Source organism: Hemitrygon akajei, chromosome 4, assembly GCF_048418815.1.
Source record: "Hemitrygon akajei chromosome 4, sHemAka1.3, whole genome shotgun sequence".
Taxonomy (NCBI): Eukaryota; Metazoa; Chordata; class Chondrichthyes; order Myliobatiformes; family Dasyatidae; genus Hemitrygon; species Hemitrygon akajei.
In genome coordinates, this window is record NC_133127.1 from 77,813,295 (window position 1) to 77,837,056 (window position 23,762).

The 23,762-nt window shown below is 39.9% G+C and overlaps 1 protein-coding gene across 2 annotated transcripts in view; it reads left to right on the forward strand.

The window, feature by feature from the left end:
- Nucleotides 1-23,762, forward strand: part of lrba (LPS-responsive vesicle trafficking, beach and anchor containing) — an 807,866-nt gene that overhangs the window by 623,457 nt on the left and 160,647 nt on the right. For both annotated transcript variants that reach the window (XM_073042906.1, XM_073042907.1), the window contains exon 46: nt 18,685-18,837. In XM_073042906.1, coding sequence (XP_072899007.1) covers nt 18,685-18,837 — 153 coding nt within the window. The remainder of the gene's footprint in view (nt 1-18,684; nt 18,838-23,762) is intronic.

The following is a 23,762-nucleotide window of genomic DNA, read 5'->3' on the forward strand; positions in this document are numbered from 1 at the left end:
ATGTCCAGTTGCAGCTCACTCTGAGTGACTGTTGGTGTCGTAGTAGCCTCTCTCACAAATGCCATTCTTCTTCAGCGACAAAGTTTAGAGGGGTGACCTGATCTAGGCAGTGTGGCTGTGGTTTCACATGTTTTCAGTTTTTTCACAATGGATTGCACTGAGCTCCAAGGTATGTTCAGAGCCTTTGAGATGATCTTGTACCCTTCCTCAGATCTGTGCTTCTCTATTATCATTTCCCTGATTTGTCTTGAATGCTCTTTAGTCTTCAATTTGGTTTGATCTGTTGAAAATCTACCATAGTGTTGGGACTTACAGAAAAAAGGGGTATTTATTCTTTTGAATTCATTGAAAACAGGTGATCCTCCAATTTTCTACATCAACAAATTGGGTGAATTGGTAAAATAGGAAAGTTAGTGCAGTAATTACAATGGGGATGAATATGTTTTCAGCCTCACAAGTTTTGTCGTTTTTTAAAGAATTTGTAGATTTTGGAATTTTTCTTCTGATTTTACATGATGCACAATGTTTTGTCGATTAGCTCAAAATCCTACCTCAATATATTTTAAATTTAGAAAATGAGACAGTAAAATGTGAACATAGTTGTCGGGGCTGAATACTTTTTCAGGGCACTGTATAATGGAATTTTAAAGCATCTTGCCTGTTGCATGATACAGTGAAAAATTTCCATGTTGAATGACGTTCTAACAGGTTCCTTGGATGTTATTACTCAAGCTGCTTCCTATTTAAGTTGAATACATCCACTCCAGTGAATACTTTGACATAATGCCAGTCTCTTCACTTAAACTTTGGCTTGTTGTGGAAGGAGCAAAGACAAGGGAGGTCAGAGGTATATGCAGTAACATTAATCTATAGAGTCTTAAACCACCTTCATGCTGACTGAATTTGCTTCTGTGTGCCAAAGAGTTATTGCTAGTCTCTGACCTGACAATTAATCTTCTACATTCTTTTCTTGATATTTATTTCAGCTGGTTTTAGATGAACATGAAATTTTGCTGCTATGAATCACATCTAGTGTATGAAATGTGGTTTCCAAGCCCATAAAAAATTTTGTTCATGCAAAGAGTTATTAATTTTCCAGGTTTTTACCTTATACTGCTAAGCCTCCATATTTGAGTAGCTCTCACTTGTAGTCTCTCACAGTCCAAGGCTATTGTTCAAAGTCAAAGCTGCAACAGGCCTGCACAGATTGTGGCAGGTGATTAGATTCCACTGAAGGACAAAGCATTCCTAAGGTAGCTATTAAACAATAGGAAAATTGTGGAGAATCCTTACCAAGTGAAAAGTAACTCAGCTTTCTAGTCCAGTAATATAACTACTGTTGTGCCCAAAGGGTGGCACAGTGATGCAGCTACTAGAGCTGTTGCCCCACAACACCAGGGACCTGGGTTCAGTCCTGACCTTGGGATGCTGTTTGTGACTAAAGTGGGAAAAAAATTGCAGGTGCTGGAAATCTAAGGCAAAAACAGAGAATGCTGGAAATAATCAGCAGGTCAGGCTGCATCTGTCAGATTGCAACCCGCAGATCCACTCTGACCTGCTGGGCATATCCAGCATTTTCTGTTTCTGTCTCCTTGTGACCGCTGGGCTTCATCTCCTTTCCTCCCACATCCTAACATGTGGTTGGTTGACTGGCCATTGTAAGCTGTCCCTAGTATAAAGATGAATGATAGAATCTAGGTGGAGTTGATGTTAAAGTGGGGAAATAAAAAAAAGATGAGTATGAGTATAAAAAGGTGGTTGATGGCGGAGTTATGGAAAAGGAAGTACCTTAAAAAGACAACTCCTAAACAAATCTACTTACGTGTAATCTCATCATAGTAATCAAACTTTGATCTAATCCACTGAGATCCTCCAGCATTTTGTATGTATTACTATGTGGTCTTACCTGTCAATCCTTTTCAAGGATATGTCTATGCTGCACTACCTCCTAATGAAATATACTTTTTGGTGATACAGAGATCAAACTCAACATCAGTAAGATGAAAGAGCTGATTGTGGACTTCAGAAAGGGTCAGACGAGGGAACCTATCCTCGTAGAGGGATCAAAAGTGGAGAGAGTGAGCAATTTCAAGTTCCTGGGTGTCAAGATCTCTGAGGATCTAACCTAGTCCCAACATATTGACGCAGCTACAAAAAGAATGCAAGGCACCAGCTATATTTCATTAGGAGTTGAGAGATTTGGTTTGTTACTTGAAAACTTCTATAGAGGAACCATGGAGAGCATTCTGACAGGCTACATCACTGTCTGGTATTGGTGGGGTGCTCTTGTACAGGACTGAAAGAAGCTACAAAAAGTTGTAAAATTCGTCAGCTCCATCTTGGGTATCAGCCTCTGATATCTTCAAGGAGCGGTGACTCAGAAAGGTAGTGTCCATTATCAAGGACCCCCATCACCCAGGACATGCCTTCACCTCATTGTTACTATCGGGAAGGAGGTACAGAAGCCTGAAGGCACACACTCAGTGATTCAAAAACAGCTTCTTTCCCTCTGCCATCCAATTCCTTACTTTTGTTTTAATATATTATTTCTGTTTTGCACTATTTAATATACATATATACTTACTGTAATTGATTTACTTTTTTTTTCTTTCTATATTATGTATTGTACTGCTGCTGTTAAGTTAACAAATTTCACGACAAATGCTGATGATAATAAACTTTATTCTGATTCTGAAACTGTAATTGAGTTCAGTACAACATCACCAAAGCCTATTTATTGAAATATTAACAATTTCTTTTTCCACTGATGCTGCCTGACCTCCTTAGGTTTTCCAACATTTTCCACTGTCTATGTCTTGTTTTAATCATCGGGTTCAATTTTCTAGCTTGTTGAATTGGTATCACCGCCTTACAATTAAGAACTCATCACACAGGCCAAGAAGTTTAATGTGGTAGTAATTGCTGCCAGTAAGTCAGTTCAACTAGTGATAATAATTTTTGATCTACATATAGTACCCTCCCTTGCCTTCATTTTTCTTTCCGAGTTCTGATGAAGGGTTATGGATCTGAAACATTGAGAATCCCACAGGATTGAGGATGATTTGCTTTCATTTTGGTTTTCCAGGTTCTGAGGTGGTTAGTGAAGGCAATATAGGAACACCAGACACTTCCACTGATTGGGCAAGAGATGCCTGCAGCACATCAGTATACACTCAGTGCCAGGACACAGGTTTTTTTTATACCATCCTGGATGTTGCTCATTTACTTTAAGCAGTCATGGCCCAGAGCATAGTTGCATAAATGCATAGTTGAAGCCTCCTTGATGAAGTGCAGAATCTTTTGTACACCCAGTAATCTCTTGCCACAATGAAGCTCATCTTTTTTCAGTGGTCTGGTATCAGCCATGCATATAGTGTGGCCTGGCCAAATAGAGGTTTGTAACTAGAGTTTTGAAGCTGATATTGGTATATTGTTTCCCTCCTGTGAACTTGGAAGTACTTTCACATATATCATTCCTGATATTTTTCCAATGCCTTGAGGTAACTGATGTGTGTAGTTCAAATTGCAGAAGCATGTAGGAGAGCAAGGATTACTGCTGCCAATCAACCATGAACTTTGTTTGTGGTCTTGATCTTTAAATACCCTTTTTGTTTTGATCCAAAAAAAAGACCTAGCTGGTGTGTTTTTGTGGGTGGCTACTTTCATCAGCAGCATCTGCCTTTGTTAAAGGGTGGCCTCTGAGATATGGTGGATTGTTTGATGTTCTTTGTCTTATGGAGATTGACTATAAGCCCCATCTTTTCATATGTTTCGTTGAAAGTGTTGATGAAGATTTGGGGCTTATTCTGTAAGCACGTGCACAGAAACATCATCTGCATACTGCAGCTCAGCCATTGAAGTTGATGAGATCTTGGTGCTGGAATGTAGTAGCCATAGGTTTGAACATTTTCCCTTTGATCCCATCATGGAGGAAACATAAGATAAAAATGAAATTTTGTGGACAGCTGTAGTTCAAAAGGGCATTCCACAGTCCCTCATGATCAAAAGTGATAAAAAGCTTTGATGAGGTTGGAAAGGCCATGTACTGGTGCTGCTCCCAGCATTTATCTTGTTGTGCAGTGAAGATGAATTTTACTTCTATGGACACTGCAGTTCGGGGAGCAGCTTGTCAATGACTGAGAAGAGACTGTTCTGAAGATGACTTTCCTTCTGGCAAACAGTAAGAAGGGTCTGTAATTTCTAATGCCAAACGTCTCCTTTCCTGACAATGCTATAATATCCCAGTACATCTTTCTCTTCATAGCACCAGCGCCACCATTCCAAAGCGCTTCAAGGCCTCCACCATCATCCCCGTGCCGAAGAAGTCTTCAGTGTCCTGCCTCAATGACTACCGTCCTGTTGCACTCACATCCATCATCATGAAGTGTTTCGAGAGGCTCATCATGAGGTATATCAAGACCCTGCTGCCCCCCTCACTGGACCCCCTACAGTTTGTGTACAGTCCCAACCGCTCAACAGATGATGCCATTGCCACCACCCTCCACCTGGCCCTAACTCACCTGGACAAAAAAGACACATACGTTCAGATGCTGTTCATAGACTTCAGTTCAGCATTCAACACAATCATCCCTCAGAAACTGATTGGAAAGCTGAGCCTACTGGGCCTGAACACCTCCCTCTGCAACTGGATCCTAGACTTCCTGACTGGGAGACCTGTCAGTCCGGATCGGGAGCAGCATCTCCAACACCATCACACTGAGCACGGGGGCCCCCAGGGCTGCATGCTCAGTCCACTGCTGTTCACTCTGCTGACCCACGACTGTGCTGCAACACACAGCTCGAACCACATCATCAAGTTTGCTGATGACACGACCATGGTGGGTCTCATCAGCAAGAACGACGAATCAGCTTACAGAGAGGTGGTGCAGCGGCTAACGGACTGGTGCAGAGCCAACAACCTATCTCTGAATGTGAACAAAACAAAAGTGATGGTTGTTGACTTCAGGAGGGCACGGAGCGACCACTCCCCACTGAACATCAACGGCTCCTTGGTAGAGATGGTAAAGAGCACCAAATTTCTTGGTGTTCACCTGACGGAGAATCCCACCTGGTCCCTCAACACCAGCTCCATAGCCAAGGAAGGCCAGCAGCATCTCTACTTTCTGTGAAGGCTGAGGGAAGTCCATCTCCCACCCACCATCCTCATCACATTCTACAGGGGTTGTATTGAGAGCATCCTGAGCAGTTGCATCACTGCTTGGTTTGGAAATTGCACCATCTCGGATCGCAAGACCCTGCAGCAGATAGTGAGGTCAGCTGAGGATCATCGGGGTCTCTCTTCCCACCATCATGGACATTTACACTACACGCTGCATCTGCAAAGGAAACAGCATTATGAAGGACCCCATGCACCCCTTATACAATCTCTTCTCCCTCCTGCCATCTGGGAAAAGGCTCCGAAGCATTCAGGCTGTCACGACCAAACTATGCAACAGTTTCTTCCCCCAAGCTATCAGACTCCTGATACCCAGATCCTGGACTGACGCCTTGCCCTATTGTCCTGTTTATTATTTATTGTAATGCCTGCACTGTTTTTGTGCACTTTATGTAGTCCAGTGTAGGTCTGTAGTCTAGTGTAGCTTTCTCTGTGTTTTTTTTTTACATAGTTCGGTCTAGTTTTTGTACTGTTTCATGTAACACCATGGTCCTGAAAAACGTCGTCTCATTTTTACTATTTACTGTACCAGCAGTTATGGTCGAAATGACAATAAAAGTGACTTGACTTGATGTGAATAATGATCCAAGGCGATATGCCCTCCAAAACTGCCTTTGCAGCAGATGGGGTAAGCCTATTGAAATTCTACAAGTTGGCAATGAAGAGCTTCAACAGAATTACACCTAAATTTATAGATTTGTGATGCGCTAATATCACTTAATCTACTATTACTGTTAAACTGGGGGATGGAGGGGTCAGGGGCGGGTCAGTTGTGGTCTAGAGCATGTGCAGAGGGGTAAGATGGGTTGGGGTGGATCATTTGTGGTCTAGAGCATGTGCAGAGGGGTAAGATGGACCTAAAGATTAGTTGTCAAGCTGGTGAAGTTGTACACATACTGCTTTTGCTTTTAAGCATGAAATAAATGCAACTTAGAAATCTAATAATCAATGGATTAGACCAAAGTACGGTAAATATGCAGATACTCTACCATCTGATCATTTGGAAGTCTGGATAGTTCAGCATCTGGCTCGTCAGATAATGTTTTCCATGCAACTGCAAAACTCTCCAGTCCTCACACTCTCCCGCCACCACCCCCGACCCCCGACCCAGGAGACTTTTTTGGTCTCAAACTACTTGTTTTGATGTTAATACATACATGACCTCTGGCTATTCACCTTCCCCCTCCAGAATGTTTTGCAGTCTTTCAGTGATTTTCTTGACAAACAATGCATAACTAGGTGGTAATGAGGCTTTGGAGGGATCCAGGCAGGTCATTTGAACAGGCAAAATGTTGAGGAATGCAGTGTAATGAGGAATAATGTGAGGTCATTGACTTTGGTAAGAAAAATAATAGAGCAGAGTATTTTTAATGGCCAAAGAGTGAAAGGTATTTACACTTACAGGAAATTATGCTTAAACCTTGGGGTTCTCCTTGTCAACACCTTCACTGCCTTTTCTTTACCGGTTGGTGCCTTTTATTTCAATGGACCAATTGCAATTTAGAAAGGCTTGCACTAAAACATAAAATAGGGGGGTCCTGGGCTCCTACCATTATACTATCTGCTGGGCTTGTGTCACTTTCACTGGGTTTGGCAAGATTAATGAAAATGGAGAGTTCAAATGATCAAAGCCCAAGCCAACAAGTCTAAATGAGGTTCTTGCTCATTCTGTAGTGCTGTGCTTATCTCATATCCCAAGTTAAAATAGTCTCCAATATACAAATGAAATTTGGAACAGATCTTGCTAGCCTACCTGACATCATCACCTCAGGTGCTTCATGTGAGTACTGAGTTGGTTTTGATGCAGAGCTTGCTGACATGAAGCATCACAAACTCCAACAATTTGAACTGGGGGTAGCAGGACATCTCTTGCTTCAGCGAGGAAGCTCCACTCCCAAAATCTTTAACCATTAGACAGCCATAATCTCAGCTTTGCTACCTATAAGAATTCTGAAAGTAGTTTAAAAACCTTAAAATGCTTCTAATGTTCAGAAACACCCAAAGGCATAATATGTAAAGATGTGTTTTTAAAATTTAAATTATTTAGCTTCTTGGAAGTAAAGATAAGTAAAGTTAACTAGGAGCATCTAAGATCAATTAAGTAAAGCACAATGATTAGAAATGAAAGGAACTTGCATTCCTTACTAACTCACAGTCAGCCCCATGATTCCCATTGGAATTGATGTGTTCCGGGATCCTTTGCCAAACGGGGGTGCAGTGACTAAGTGAGCCAACACATTTAGCATGCAGAAAGCCTACTATGTACAAGTACCAGTAGTAGCAAAATATATCCCCAGGTCTTTAGTTTCTGATCACTGTTAAATCATAATTCGGTAAAAACTGGTAGCAACTTTTAGCATTCATGTAATTAAACATGTTTTTAACAGTTGCTAAAATAGAAAGGGGCACTATTATGGGTCTCTCCACAACCAACGCTTACAGTTTTATCCGTAACTATGTGAAATCCATACCAGATATAATAGGAAATTTCCAGGTGCCACAAAGCCAAGTAGTTTTAGTTGACATCTGTTCTGTTCCAATGGTTAAGATTTTAAATTGTGGTGGTGAACAGAGCATGTATTGACAATGGTGCCAACAAATGATTGTACTTCTTGGTAACTCCACTCAAGCAAAACAATGCCACTTCACACATGTTCTTCATTAAAACAAATATATCAATAAGCAGAGAAACTGATGGGTGGTGTTATTTGGTTGCAAGAACATTCAAGTCAGAAACAAAAGATAGACCATAAAACTATAAACCGTAGGAGCTTAATTAGACCATTTGGCCCATCAAGTCTTCTCTACCATTTGATCAGGGCTGGCCATTCCCCTCTCAACTCCATTCTCCCACCTTCTCCCCATAAACTTTCACATCCTGACTTATCAAGAATTATCTGTCTCTGTTTTAAATACACCCAATGCCCTGGTTCCACAACCGTCTGTGGCAATTAATTCCACAGATTTACCACGGTCTGGCTAATGAAATTCCTGCTCATCTTTGTTTTAAATGGACATCCTTCTATTCTGAGAATATGCATTCTGGTCCTTGACTTCCCCACTACAGGAAACATTCTCACCACATCTACTCTATCTAGGCCTTTCAACATTCAATAGGTTTCAATGAGATCCCCTCCTCATTCTTCTAAATTCCAGTGAATACAAGCCCAGAGCCATCAAGCACTTCTCATTCGATAAGCCTATCATTCTCAGAATAATTTTCGTGAATCTTTCCAATGTCATCCCACATCTTTTCTTAGATAAGGGGCCCAAAAACTGCTCTCAATACTCCAGGTTAGCCCATGCTAATGCATTATAAAGCCTCAGCATTGCACCCTCGTTTTTATATTCTAGTCCTCTCAAAATGAAAGTTGCCATTGCATTTGCTTTCTTCACCACCACCTCAACTTGCAAATTAACTTTTAGGGAATCCTGCAGGGAGACTCCTAAGTCCTTTTGCAACTCAGACTTTTGAATTTTCTCCCTGTTTAGAAAATAGTCTACACTTTTATTCCTCCTACAAAAGTGCATGACCATATATTTCCTGGCACTTTTTTGCCCATTCTTCTAATCTGTCTAAGCCCTTCTGCAGCCTCCCTGCTTCCTCAACACCACCTGTCCCTCCACCTATCTTCATATTACCTGCAAACTTGGCCACAAAAGCCATCATTGACATAAACATAAAAAGAAGCAGTCCTAATACTGACCTCTGTGGAACATCGCTAGTCACCAGCAGACAATCAGAAAAGGCTCCCTTTATTCTCGCTCTTTGCCTCCTGCCAATTAGCCAATACTCTATCCATACTAGTATCTTTCCTTTAATATTATGGGCTCTTATCTTTCTAAGCAGCCTCATGTGTGGCACCTTATCAAAGGCCTTTTTAAAATCCAAGTACACAACATCCACTGATTCTTCTTTGTCTCTCCTGCTTGTTATTTCTTTAAAGGATTCCAACAGATTTGTCAGGCTAGACTTCCCCTTTTTAAAAACATGCTGACTTTGTCCTATTTTATCATGTGCCGCCAAGTACCATGGAACCTCATCCTTAATTGACTCCATATCTTCCCAGCCACTGAGGTCAGGCTAACTGGCCTATAATTTCCTTTCTTCTGCTTCCCCCTCTTTTTGAAGAGTGGAGTGACATTTGCAATTTTCCAGCCCTCTAGAACCATGCCAGAATCTTATGATTTTTGATGTCTTCACATCTTCCTCAGCTACCTCTTTCAGAACTCTGGGGTGTAGTCCATCTGCTCTGGGTGTCTTAGGTTCACAAGCACCTTCTCCCTAGTAGTACCAGCTGCACTCACTTCTGCCCTCTGACACTCTCAAACTTCTGGCATACTGCTAGTGTCTTCTGCTGTGAAGACTGATACAAAACACTTGTTCAAACCATTTCTTGTCCCCCATTACTACTTCTCCAGCGTCCTTTTGTGTGTAGTGTAGGCCTCCGTTAGTCTCGATAGACCATGGATTTGCACCTTGGAAAGTTTCCAGGGCACAAGCCTGAGCAGGGTTTTTTAATGGAAGACAGGCAGTTGACCAAGCTGCAAGTCTCCTCTCTCCACGCCATCGATGTTGTCCAAGAGAAGGGCATTAGCCTTTTGTAGTAGTCTGATATCTACTCTTGCATCTCTTTTACGCTTTATATATATGAAACGTCTTTTGATATCCTCTTTGATGTTATTGGCAATCTTACCTTCATATTTAATCTTTTCCCTCCTTATGATGGCTTTCTAGTTGCCTTCTGGTGGTTTTTAAAAGCTTCCCAATCCTTTAACTTCCCACTAATTTTTGCTGTGTTATATGCCCTCTCTTTTGCTTTTAGATTAGCTTTGTGTTCCCATGTCAGCCATGGTTGTGTCATTCTGCCTTTAGTATACTTCTGCTTTGGGATATATCTATCTTGTGCCATCCAGATTGCTCCCAGAAACCCCACCAGCCATTGCTGCTCAGCTGTCATCCCTGTTAGTGTCCCCATGAAATCACTTTGGCCAGCTCCTCTCTCATGTCTTTGTAATTCTGTATTACCATTGTAATACTAATACATTTGACTTTAGTTTCTCCCTCTCAGATTGCAGTGTGCATTCTATCGTATTATGATCACTGCTTTCTAAGGCACAACACCCAATCCAGAATAGCTGATCCCCTAGTGGGCTCAACCACGTGCTGCATCTTAACGGCGTTCTACAAATTCCCTCTCTCTCTCAGGATCCAAGATCAGCATCAACTTGCTTTTCCCAATCTACCTGCATATTAAAATCTCCCACGACTATTGTAACATTGCCTCTTAGACATGGATTTTCTACCTCCTGCTTTATTTGTAGCCCATCTCCTGGCTATTGTTTGGAGACCTGTATATAACTCCCATCAAGGTTTTTTTTAACCCTTGCTGTTTCTTAACTCTATTCTTAACTGATTCTACATCTTCAGATCCTGTGTCACCTCCTTCTAAGCATTTGATCTCTTTTTTTTAACCAACAGAGCCACACTACCCCCTCTGCCCGTGTGCCTGTGCATCTTTGGATGTTAAGTTCCCAACTATAATCTTCTTTCGGCCACGACTCAGTGATACCCACAACTTCATACTGCCAATCTACTACAAGATCATCTTCTGGTTCCCAATGATCCGGAAATCTGGAACCCTGCCCCCTGCACCAGTTCCTCAACCACTAGTTCATCTGACAAATCATCCTATTTTTACCCTCACAGGCACGTGGCACAAGCAGCAATACAGAGACTACCACCCTGGAGGTTCTGCTTTTCAGCTTTCTACCTAGCTCCTTAAGTTCTCATTTCAGGACCTCCTCCCTTCTCCTACATTCATTGGTGTCAATATGTGCTAAGACTTCTGGCTGCTCACCCTCCCCCTTTAGAATACTGTGGATGCAATCCGAGATGTCCTTGACTCTGACATCTGGGAGGTAATGTACCATCTGGGTGTCTCTATTGCATCCACAGAATCTTGTGTCTTCTGCTCTAACTGTGGAATCGCCAATCACTAATGTAGTCCTCTTCTCCACCTTTCCTTCTGAACCATAGCACCAGACTCAGTGCGAGAGACCCAGACCCTGCGGCTTCCCTCTTATAGGTCATCCCAACCCCTGCCACCCCCCCTCCCCCCAACAGTATCCTAAATGGTATACTTATTGAGGAATACAGCCACATGGATGCTCTGCACTGGCTGCTTATTTCTTTTCCCTCTTCTGACAGTCACCTTGCTACTTGCCTCCTGTAACTTAGGAGTGACTACCTTCCTGTAGCTCCAATCTATTATCTTCTCAGTTTCCCGTATGAGCTGAAGGTCATTGAGCTGCAGCTTCAGTTCCTTAACATGTTCTCTGAGGGGATGCAGCTCGGTGCACGTGTGATTATCCAAGAGGCTGGACATCTCACACAAAGAGAATAGCACAGCCCATGGAGCCATTCATGCTGCTCTAACTATGTACTAACAAAGAATGAAGAAGAAATTTACCAGACACGTACTTTGCCCAAGCCTGTTCTCACCAAAGCCTCCCCACTCTAACACAATGCCACTCTAACATTGGCTGCTCTGCTTGTCTTAGTTTTGTTTGCCCTTGCTATTGAATCGGAATTTGATTGGGCCACCAGAAAACACTGAAAGTCCACTATTGCTCCTTTTCTAAATCTCACTCATAGAGCTGTGAGTTGCCTCCTTTCTATTTGCCAATTTGATTGGGCCACTAAAAAAATTAATACAATAAAATTAATACTAAAAAGTAGTTTACAAGCATATTTATTTCCAAGACTGGTTGAGGTGGCAGTGTTTTGTAAGTCAAAATGTCAGCATTACATCATGTTTCACTTTCGTAGAAGAATTTGGAGAACACTTTGCTGCCTGTATTACTCATTTAATTTTAGTCACTTTAGGTGAAATGTTACTCTGTGCATGATAATAAGGCATTAATCAAAAGTGACATATTTTCTTTATATTTTTATGAATCTCTTCCAAACAAATCACCACTGAATTTAGCTTGTATTATTGTGCTTTGGTAGTGAAGGCATATCCTTTGTTTCTTCTGCTTCTCTCCTTAGTCAAAATGTCTCAATTCACAGAAGAGCATCGATTGAATGTTCAGATATCAGATAAAGTACATTTCTGTTCAAAGTGAACAAAATATATAAAATATTGATTCACATGTTGATAATCTTTAACCATAATAATCCAGGATGCCTTTTTGATTTGGCATTAACAATTTTGATAGTATAACAGTTTATAAAATTATTTAAAAAGTAATTGTGAATTTAGAAACTTAGCTCAGGTTCAGTTCTTCCATAGGTGGATATTTTGGGTTCAAGTTACACTCCAAAGACCAGAACAAAAAATATAGGCTGATGTGTCAGCAAAGTGCTCAGGGATTGCTGCACTATCTTTTGGTTAATACATTCTGCTGAGCCTCTTCTTCCTTAGGTGAGTGAAATGATCAAGTCCTGTGGCATATTTCAAGAAGAAAAGTGCAGGTTTTCCTCATGTCTTGGGCAATATGCATCTCTCAACCAACATCAGTGAAACAATTCAATTGGTCATCATCACATTGTATTTTATTGGATTTTGGTCTATGCCAATTAACTCTTGGGTTTCTGTACACTACAAGAGTAATTCAACTTCAATATTATTTGTGGACCAACTGGCAGATGTTGAAGGTGGCTGCCACAAACACAATAGATGCAGACCTCAAGGAATATGCCTCATCTGTCATTGGCTACATCCGTAAGTCTGTAGACGATGTTGGTACCTCAAGGATGGTCAGCTCACTGCCCAACTAGAAGCTCTGGCTGAGCGCTGAGGTGCACCCCTAATAAAAGCCCGGGACATTGCCTTCAAGTCCAGTGACACAATATCTGTCCGAGCAGCCAGGAGAAACTTCATCTTAGGCGTCAAGAGGGCAAAGACCACCTATACACAAAGAAATTCAGGAACACCTGTCTGATAACAATCCCCAGTGTATGTGGCTGGGCATCAAGGACATTACTGACTGCGCCAGGAAAAAGAGCATCGATTGTACCTGTGATGCTTCCCTCTCTGATGCTCTAATCAAGTTCTATGCATGCTTTGAGGCATGCAATACAACGCTGGCCATAAAAGCTCCCGCTTCCCCACCCCCAGGTGAGCAGCCACTGTTTGTAACAGCAGCAGGTGTGAGAAGGACTCTGCAGAGTGTCAAACCCTATAAGGTACCAGTGCTAGACAACATCACAGGCCAAGTACTCAGGGAGCGTGTGCATCAGCTCACTGACACCTTCAGCACCTCACTCATCCAGGCTGCTTCAAATCAGCCTCCATCATCCCCATACCAAAGAACTGTGCACCTTTAGAACTAAATGACAACTGCCTAATGGCACTGATGCCAATCATCATGAAGTCCTTTGAATGGTTGATAATGGCACATATCACAAACTCCATTCCTGCCCCAGTGGACACTCACCAATATGCTTACTGACAAAACCACTCTATGACAGATGGCATTGTATCTGCCATCCACCTGACCCTGAAACGCCTAGAAAACAAAGGCTCTTAAGTCAGAATGCTGTGTCTGAATTTTAGTTCGGTATTCAATGCTATTGTCCCACAGACATTGGTGAACAAACTCTGATTCCTCGATCTAAATGCACCACTGTGCAACTGTGTGTTGGAGTTCCTAAAGAACAGATATCAGTCAGGACGAACAACCGCTTCTCCCTTCCCATCATCCTCAACATGGGTGCCCCCCAGGGCTATGTGTTGAGCCTATTGCTGTCCACTGCTCACACATGACTGCATAGCCAAACACCCAAGCAATCACATCTTCAGGTTTGCTGGTGACATGACAGCGGTGGGGCTCATCACCAACAATGATGGCCTACAGAGAGGAAATGGAAGAGTTTGAGGCCTGTTGATAAGCAAATAACCTCTTCCTTAATGTCAGCAAGACAAAGGAAATAGTTATTGACTTCAAGAGAAGTTGCACCTCTCTTATGTCCTTTTACATTGGTGGCACAGCAGTGGAAAATACAAGCAGTTTCAAACTCCTGTGAGTGCATATCACACACAACCTCTCATGGTCCCAGAACACATCCTGCACAGTCAAGAAAGCTCACCAATGTCTCTACTTTCTGAAGCAGTTTAAGAGAGCTGGTGTTTGCACATCCATAATGACTTCATTCTGCAGATGCTCAGTGGAGAGCATCCTAACAAGCTGAATCACTGCTTGGTACAGAAACTGCACTGGAGTGTACAGGAAGCTCCACAATGGGTAGTCAAAACTGCCCAACGCATCACTGGCACCGTCCTACCCGTCATTAAGGACTTGTGTATAGAAAGGTGCTAGAAATGGCGAGTTGCATCATGAAGGATCTCCTATCTTACTCATGGACTGTTTGTCTCACTATCGTCAGGGAGGAAGCTATGTCACATTTACACCAGGGCCACCGGACTCAAAAACAGTTACTTTCCCTGAGCAGTAAGACTGATCAACACCTCCACACCCACTAACTCCATGAATACTTTATTATTTCCCATTGTATTTATATTTATTGTGTTTTATTATTATTATTGTGATCTTTATCCATCGTGTTTTTTTTCTGTGCTGCATCAGATCCAGAGTAACAATTATTTCATTCTTCTTACACTTGTGTACAGGAAATGACATCAAACAATCTTGAATCTTGTTTTGTGAGTGACTTTGCGATTCATAGAGGTTGTGAAAAAAAATTGTAGAAATTCAAATTTTAATATTTCTTCAAAGGTGACTATAAAATAATGTGTGATTTTTTATTGTAAGAAGTACCTGACATATCAGAAGATCTATCCTGCGACCAGCACATAAGTGTCATCAAATTGAAGACATGTTATTGTTTCTTTTCGTAGAAGTTTGCATTGGTCTGGCACTTCATCAAAAACTTTGACAGACTTCTGTAGATGCACGATTGAGAGTACCTTAACTGGTTGCATCCCAGCCCAGTATGGATTGGAAAAGATTACAGAAAGAGGTGGATATAGCTCAGTCCATCACAGGCAAAGCCTCTCCCCACCACTGAGTACTTTTACAGGGAGCGCTGCCTCAATAAAGCAGCATCTATCATCAAAGATGCCCACCATCCAGGCCATGTTCTCTTCTCACTACTACCATTAGGCAGATAGTGTCTAAGCTATAGGTCTCACACCACCAGGTTCAGGAGAAGTTATTACTCTTTAAGTATGAATCTGTACTATGACCTGTAAACTAGCTTTTAAAAACTCTGTACAATTGATGTTCTCTGTACTTTTTTTGTTCTTTTGCACATTGGTTGTTTGTCAGTCTTTATCTGATTATGTATACTTTTTTTGTATTTCTTTGTTTTTTTTTGCTGTAAATACCTGCAAGAAACTGAATCTCAAGCAAGTAATGGTAACATATATGTACTTGGATAATAAATTTACTTTGAACTTTGAGTCTTTGCATTTTAGGACATAATTATAAAGGAAACATTACTACAGGACAGTAGTTTGAAGAATTTAAATTTATGATAATTTATAAGCATGAGTTGGCAAAAATAAAATAATAATCATATATCTTAAGTTCAAATAAACTCAAATATATTGTGAGATTGTAGCTGACCAAATTATTTCAAGAAATTATATCATCTGTTAACAATTATCATGCATTTGCTTTGTATCATTTACACTCTATAAATTAACAAAATTATCTTGTGTTTGTTTGATAATTAATTTCTAATATGAACGAAGCTCCACTGAAGACACTTGTCTTTCCATCATGTGAGTCAAAAGTGAAATTTCTGTTGAGATCTGCAATTTTGTGGTTTACTACATTGTTCTTGGTGATAGAAGAGATAATATCTTAATTCCTTTCTTGATCCTTGCTGTCTCTGCACTGACTGCTCCAACATGACCTTGCTCAGCATCTGATGACCTGCTCAGTTGCTGTCAGTTGTATGGAAGGCTGCTGCTGTTGAAAGTGGCCCTAAGGGATGCCTGGGAACCACTGGTCCATTGACCCATAAGAACAAGGGATTGAGATCAGAGCCAGTTGATTTTGACATGGCTGTGCTGGGCCATTGCACATAATAGCCATCAGACTGGCCTATATTTTTCTGCTTGTTAAATGCCGTGTGTTTTGTGCTTGTTAAGAGATAGACAAATTTTAGATCAAACGCTTGCTGTGATTTTTTTTTGCAGCACTAATTACAAGCATTACCCCTATTTTGTTTAAGGGGCCCAAAATAGCTTGCAGCATTCTTAATTGTTTTAACCAGCAATAATAATGTTGCAGATAATTAGCATGAAGTTACCATGAATGAAATGGGAAATGTTAAGGTGAAGGGTTTTAAAGTGCCCGAGGAATACAGGGGGAAAATAAGGGAGCAATTATTTACAAAAGTGGATTGCTTTTCTGTACTTATGTAAGTATTTGATAATTGGTAACCAGAGGGTACATTGCATTAGTTATAGATAATCTTAAATGGTTTCTAACAGAATGTAGAAATACTGCACATAACAAATCTCACCAATATTTAAGGTAATCAAAGAAGCACTGGCTTTCATTTATTTTCTTTGAGGATAATTTTGACCTATCGTGATAAAGTTCTCAATAACAGCTTAGCTGTCTTTTAAATGTCTCTCTTAGTTTTAATTTTCTTTAACTCATCAGAATTATGCATTCACTCTATTTCTCTCCATGGTGCATTCATATTTCATTACAGTTTAGCAGTTCACATGAGTTTTAGTTCATTTTAAAAACTATGTTGTATTTTATGAAGCTAAATATTGTGATAGCAGAGGCAGATACCTTAGGTGTTTGTTTTAGGTGAAATATGATATTAAGCAGTTACAATATATGATAAGTACATCCAGATAGTGGAGATCCAGGGCTACTAACAAATGTTCTCTTTAGTAATTTGATGACTTTGACAAAATGTTCTTATTAGAGGCAAACAGCTGCACCACCTGAATATCTCTAAATCCTTATACTTTGATTCAGAAGCCTTGGAGAATTGTGTGTAACAATCTGAGTCATATTATTCCCCTTCCAGCTTCCTAGCTATGTATCTTTGAACAGTTGGGAAGCTCTGGCCCATGTATCCTGTCAGGATTTTGCCCTTCTTCTTGATCATAATCAAGGAACATTGTAAATGCTCCTCTCAAATGCAGTGCAGCAGGTTAATACCATTTAAAATGTTTTTTGGAGATGAATGATTTTCTTATGTATTTTGTCTTTTTTTTTCCTCAGTGATAGCACTCTCACCTCCAGATTCAAAAGTTTTTTTCAAGGATAACTGTATATCTAAGCATCATAATGTAGGCCAATACATCAGTGTAGTACTGAGAGAATGCTATATTACTGGGCATGGAGTTTTTAGGTTGAGATAGTACATGTTTAATAGATCCCTCTGTATTCCTTCTGTTCTGGACAATGTTTATTGCTTGACCAAACTAGTTTGCTGGGAGATTACATACTGCCAACGTGAGCAGTACTGAACAAGTGGCTGTTCTGGTATGCCACAGGCTTTAGGAAATATAGTTGTAGTGACTGTATGATGAGGGTGTTGATTGCTATTGAGAATGGATTTCCAAGCGAGTGGCAGCAGCCATTAGGTAACCTCTCTCTTGAGGTGAGTGCACAACACATGCAAAGATTTGGGGAAGGAAAGGAGCAAACAGCAATGTCTTCTAAAGGGAAGAGAATCTTAGAGGAATGAAGGTAAGTTAGAGTGCCTGAGGGAACCAAGGGAAATGGGTAGCCAAGAGAAGCAGTTTGGGAAAGGGGGACAGAGGTAGGGAGATACAAAGAGGAAGCAGAACAAACATAGCTGTTGGAAAAGAATGGCTGAGGAAAAGGTGATGGCAAGATTGTGTGTGTGAGGCTAGAATAAGTCTGCATATCCTCAGTGGATATGTATTTTTGTATGCTGGTTGTGCAACAAAGCCTAGTCTTCATTCATCATGGACTAGAACCATGTTCTTTGTGGCTCCTGATATGTAAAGGCCACCAAATGTTAAAACAGTTCATGCACAAGCCTCATCCGCTCCTCCCCACTCGAATGAAGCAAGTCAACCTCAATCCTTATTTACTTTCTATTTTCTCTCTAGGAGCAGTGATTTTTTTTCAGAAATCATGAGCTTTAAGTCTTTTTGTGAATTGTGTTGTCAGATATTTAGTTATGGGTGAATTAATCAATTATTCAGCAGCTTATTTTCAATTTGGTCTTGTTTATTCAAATAGTAATGAATACATTAGTCATTGTTAACTGATTTGTGCTTGGGTTGTAAAATATATTTTTAAGCAGTTGAATCTGAGATGGTTAATCCTATAGCAGCTATATTTGAATTCTTTCTTTCTCAGAACATAGTTCACTGAAGCTGACAAATATGATTTTTAGCAGATTAAAATAGTGCGAGTAAAGTATGCGTATATGCATCTCATTTCTGAGTTTTTCGTAGAATATGATAAAGGAAGCTCTGGCTATAAGTACTTTATTTTCTGAAATGGATAATGATTTATTTCCTACATAGGAGCTGATTCCTGAATTTTATTATCTTCCGGAGATGTTTGTGAATTCCAACAACTACAATTTGGGTGTAATGGACGATGGCACTGTGGTGTCTGATGTAGAGCTTCCACCGTGGGCCAAGACTCCTGAAGAGTTTGTTCGCATAAACAGACTGGTGAGAGATTTAAATTATTTCTTTCGTGTATGTTATGTTTTGGGTTTGTGACTTAGGAAACTAGTTTAATGTATGGGATGATAGAACACTTCTGAGAAGCAATGGTATGAAATTGTCATAATGATTTTTAATATGTAACAATGACATTTTTAAATTAATTTTTTAATGCATTTCTACAATTGCTACGACAAAAACCCAACTACAAAATAAAGATTAATACAGTGCAAGATAAACATACAATAATATGGTTCAAAATAATGAAAAAGCACCCAAAATAACGTCATGTAAAGTTAGTATCCTTCCCCCCCCACAGAAAAAAAATCCAACTCCAGACCAACCACTGCGAAATGTAGGAAATATAAATCAGAGCATTCAAACCCCCAAAACTGTAAATGAAAATAAGAACAAAAGATAATAATGCCTACTACCAAAGAAAAAAAAGCTGAAAGGGACTGAAATTTGATACTCAGATGGCATTCAAAATTGCCTCATTAGAGCAATTCTCATTTTTATGTGAATTGCTTGGTTCTGTTTAACGTTTTCAAGAAGTAGTAGTAGTAAGTGGTATAAAAGCTTTATGTAAAAGTTATTTTGATAAAGATAATAAATTGTTTTTATTTCATACATGTTGGAAGTCAGGTTATTTGATAGTCAGAAACCTGCATCAGATACAATAACAGTGGTAAAGTTTCAGAATATTCTGTCAAACTGGAAAGTTGATTAAGCTTTATTTTACTTCAGCTTAAAAGATAGAAATTGTGGGATGTATTTTTCTGAGGATTTTACTGTATCATAGAACAGCTATCATATGGGCAGACAAGATTTAGCTGACAATTGAATTTTACCTCCTCCACCACTACTGACAACACATTCCAGACCATGGCCACTCAGATCATTTTAATTTCTTTTATCATTCACTTAACATTGTGTCCCCTTAATCTTCATTCCTTCTACCAGTTGGAACAATTTATCTTATGTCTTTACCCTTCATTATTTTAAATAATTTTAAAACATTTCTTAGAAAATTAATCTACTCCAACCTCAGGCTCTCCATTCTATCCACATAACTAAAGACAATTTTTTGGTGAATCTCTGCACATTCTCCACATCTTTACAGAAATACTATATAATGCTCCATTTGGGGCTGAACCAAAATGTTCATCATAATTTCCTTGTGCTTGAATGGTGTGCTTCTGTGAGCATTTACCTTGCCAAGGCATAGATGGTTATAAACTATTTCTGTTTATAGGAGTACTATAGATGGGAAGCTGATAGCATGAATAGTTTGTATCAAAGTGCCTTTTCTGTGCTTTGTGACTGTACTTTTAAAAACCTGGATCCAGCATGTAATTTTAACCATGTTATTAACTTGTTTTGCCACTTTCAACCAACTAAAATGATACACACCAGGATCTTTTTTCTGAAGGAGTTACAATCAGAGAGTGACTGATAGAGCATAGAGACAGGTCTTCTAGCCCACTGACAACACACCAACATTCAAGGACTCATTTTTATTCTAATACTACCTTGACCCAGCTTATTCTCTTCACATTCCCATCAACTTCCCCCAGATTTTACCACTTATCTAGGACAGCAGTGGCCATTTCAACTACCAAGCCATAATGTGAGGTAGGAAGCCAGAGCACTGGAGGAAAGGCACAAATGTGATAGGGATAATGTACAGTGTCCACAGGCAGAGCACCAGAGGTCAAGACTTAACCCATGTTGCAGTTCAGCTAGCTGCACCACTTACTAAGACATAGAAGGAAGGCCTTTTTTTCTATCATGATGGCTTCCACCAGAGCAATATCAATTGGTACATCAGTAAACTGGTTTATTATTGTAACATGTACTGAAGCACAGTAAAAATCTTTATTTAGACAGCCTTGCATACAAATCATTTCATTACAACAGTGAATTGAGATAGTGTGAAGGCGGACAGTAATGGAATGCAGAATAAAGTGTTACAACCGCAGAGTAAGTGCAGTGTAGGCAGACAATAAGGTGCAAGGCCATAATGAGGTAGATTGTGAGTTCAAGTGCCCATCTTATCATACCAGGAGGGACCTTTTGGTAGGCTTATTACAGTAGGATAGAAGCTGTCTTTGAGCTTAGTGGTACATGCTTTCAGGCTTTTGTATTTTCTACCCAATGGGGGGTGGGGAATTCGGGAAGAGGAGAGGAAATGACCAGGTTGGGTGGGGCTTGATTATGCTAGCCACTTTACCAAGGTAGTGAGAAGTGTAGACAGATTCCATGGATAGGAGACCGGTTTCTGTGACATGCTGATCTATGTCCACAACTCTCTGCAGTTTCTTGTGGTCATGAGTTATCGCAGTTGCTGTACCAAGCTGTGATGTATCCAGATGGGCTGCATCAATAAAAACCCGTGAAGGTCAAAGAGGACAAGTCAAATTCTTCAGCCTTCTGTAGAAGTACTTGTGAGCTTTCTTGTACTTGATGTCTTTGTGGTTGGACCAGGACAGGCAATGGGTGATGTTCCTCCCATTCCTCTCCTTATTTTCCTGTAGCCCTGCTAGTTTATTCTTTCTTCCAGGCCCATCAACACCCTTTGATTCCTTTACTAGTTGCATATAGTAAAGAATAATTTACAGTAGTGAATTAACTAACCAGCATATCTTTGGGATTTGGGTGAAAATGAGAGCTGTAGGGGAAATCCATGTGACTATGGGGAGAACTCACAAACTTCATATACCTAGGTAGATTGAAGATTGGTCACCCGAGGCATGAGGCAGTCTTGCTTACTGATCTACTACCATGCCATCCTTTTTCTGTTCTTGCACTTTTATTTCGAATATTGCCCTCGTGTTTTTATTGCCTAGCCTCACCCTTCATGCCAAACTGTAACTCTTAATTATTCTCAAAGTTAAATTTCATCTACCACTTGCTCAACCACTCCACCAAGCCTGAGTCGTTACTATCCTCCCCATGTTTCACTATGCCTCCATGTTACAAATACCCCATGTTTGAAAATTGTGCCCCATAATTTAGTTCAAATCATTGAGAAAATTGTGTTAGACATATGCCTTTAACATTGCATCTCCAAAGATCTCTTAATTCCATCCCTCTTTGTTGTTTCTGGAACTTTCCCCATCACCAGATTATACTGTCAGATCTGTACTACTTAGTTAATATTCCTACACCTATTCTAGAACAAGGGCGTAACATCAGCAATTTTCAGTCCTTAAATACCAACACTGAACCTAAATAAGATGGTAAAATTAAGAGCAGAGCTGTGAAATTTATTCCTTTCCTTTACAGTGTCAGATGTTTCCCATTCTCATCATGTGATGCATCTATTTTAAATGCAGTTAGCCTTTCTGATCGGTTCTCTTTATCAATGTTGTGTCCGTTGATAGGAAAATTTCATCTTCCTTTGCAGAAGCTTCAACAGCAGCTTCCAGGTAAAGAACGGTGCAAAATATTAAAATAGTACCTCATTTGTGCCCTGCCTCTGACTATATTCCAGTTTGTCTAATTGATTATCCCCACTTTTCCTCTTAGAATAATCTTCCTGTTCACATGCCAGAATTTTTTGGTTTCTTTCTTTTGTATTTTCTGTCAATTTTTTTCTTTTTGCCTCTATTTTTTTAAACTTCCCCTCCAAACATTCTGTAATCAGTCTGGTTCCCACTTGTGCTAGAAACCTGGCATCTGTCATATCCTCTTTTTTTTTCTGCTGTATTTTACTCCATCTTTATGGTCATCTGTGGAGTTCTGGCTTTAATTTCCCTTCCCTGTGCCCTCATGGGAATACGCTGAGACTGAAACTGAAACATCTCCACTTTAATTGAACAGTCAGGAGGCCTTTATATTTTTCACTGACTTGAAAAATAAAATGTTCTTCTAATTCTCTAGTTGAAACGCCAGATGATATATCCCAATGCAAGATAGTAGATGATGAAAAGGGACATAGGCCAGGTAATTTTGGATGGATTGTCATAATTAATTATGCAGAGATCTTTGTGCCTCAGACACCCTGCCCTTCACCCTTCCTTACTGAAGTGACCCAACTACTATTTTTGGTATCTCCCATCTCCAATTTATTTTGCATAAGAACCTGATTCATTAGTGTGAAAGCAGTTAAAATAAGGATTTTTCTGGGTGGATAAGGAAAAGAAATAATTACAGCAAATGTAGGAACAGGTGAAGGCTTTTACCTTTTTGTCATTGCTTCCCCATTCAGTGAGATGATGGCTGACCTATATCCATGTGCATGCTTTTGTTGTGTTAATTAATAGCTTTGGTTAATAAAGTCTATAAATCTTAAATTTAAAATTATAGGATGAAGTTGCACTGATTACATTTTTCAAAAGAGAAAGGTGAGGGACATCTATGCATTTGTGTATGTAGAAATATTTTCTAATTAAAAAAAATTCATATTTCTTAGTGTTTGAATCCCTAATAAATGGGGGAAGAAAATCACAAATCTGCTAGGCAGCACAGTAGCATTGTTGTTAGCGTAATGCTTTATAGTGCTAACAACTGGGTTGAATTCCCCGCCGCTGTCTGTAAGGAGCTTGTATATTCTCCCCATGACCAGATTGTTTTCCTCCAGGTTCCCTAGTTTTCTCTCACATTCCAAAATGTAATCTTTGGGTTAGTCGTATAATTGGTCACAATGGGTTTAATAGGGTGGCATAGGCTCGTTGGACTGGAAGGTCCTTTTACTGTGCTGTATCTCTACAATTAAACTACTCTGTAAATTCTTGTTAATAGATTGGGAATTCTAATCAAATCACCACTTTACATATAAATCCCGAAGTGTACAATCATGTTTTGTGTGATCTCCAATTTAATATTTGGAGTCTAAGAACTTGGCTTTTGCATTGTAGATGCTAGTTCTTAGCTAATAGACCTGGTTAAAAATTGAGAATAAAGTCTTAGTTTTCAAACATGATCAG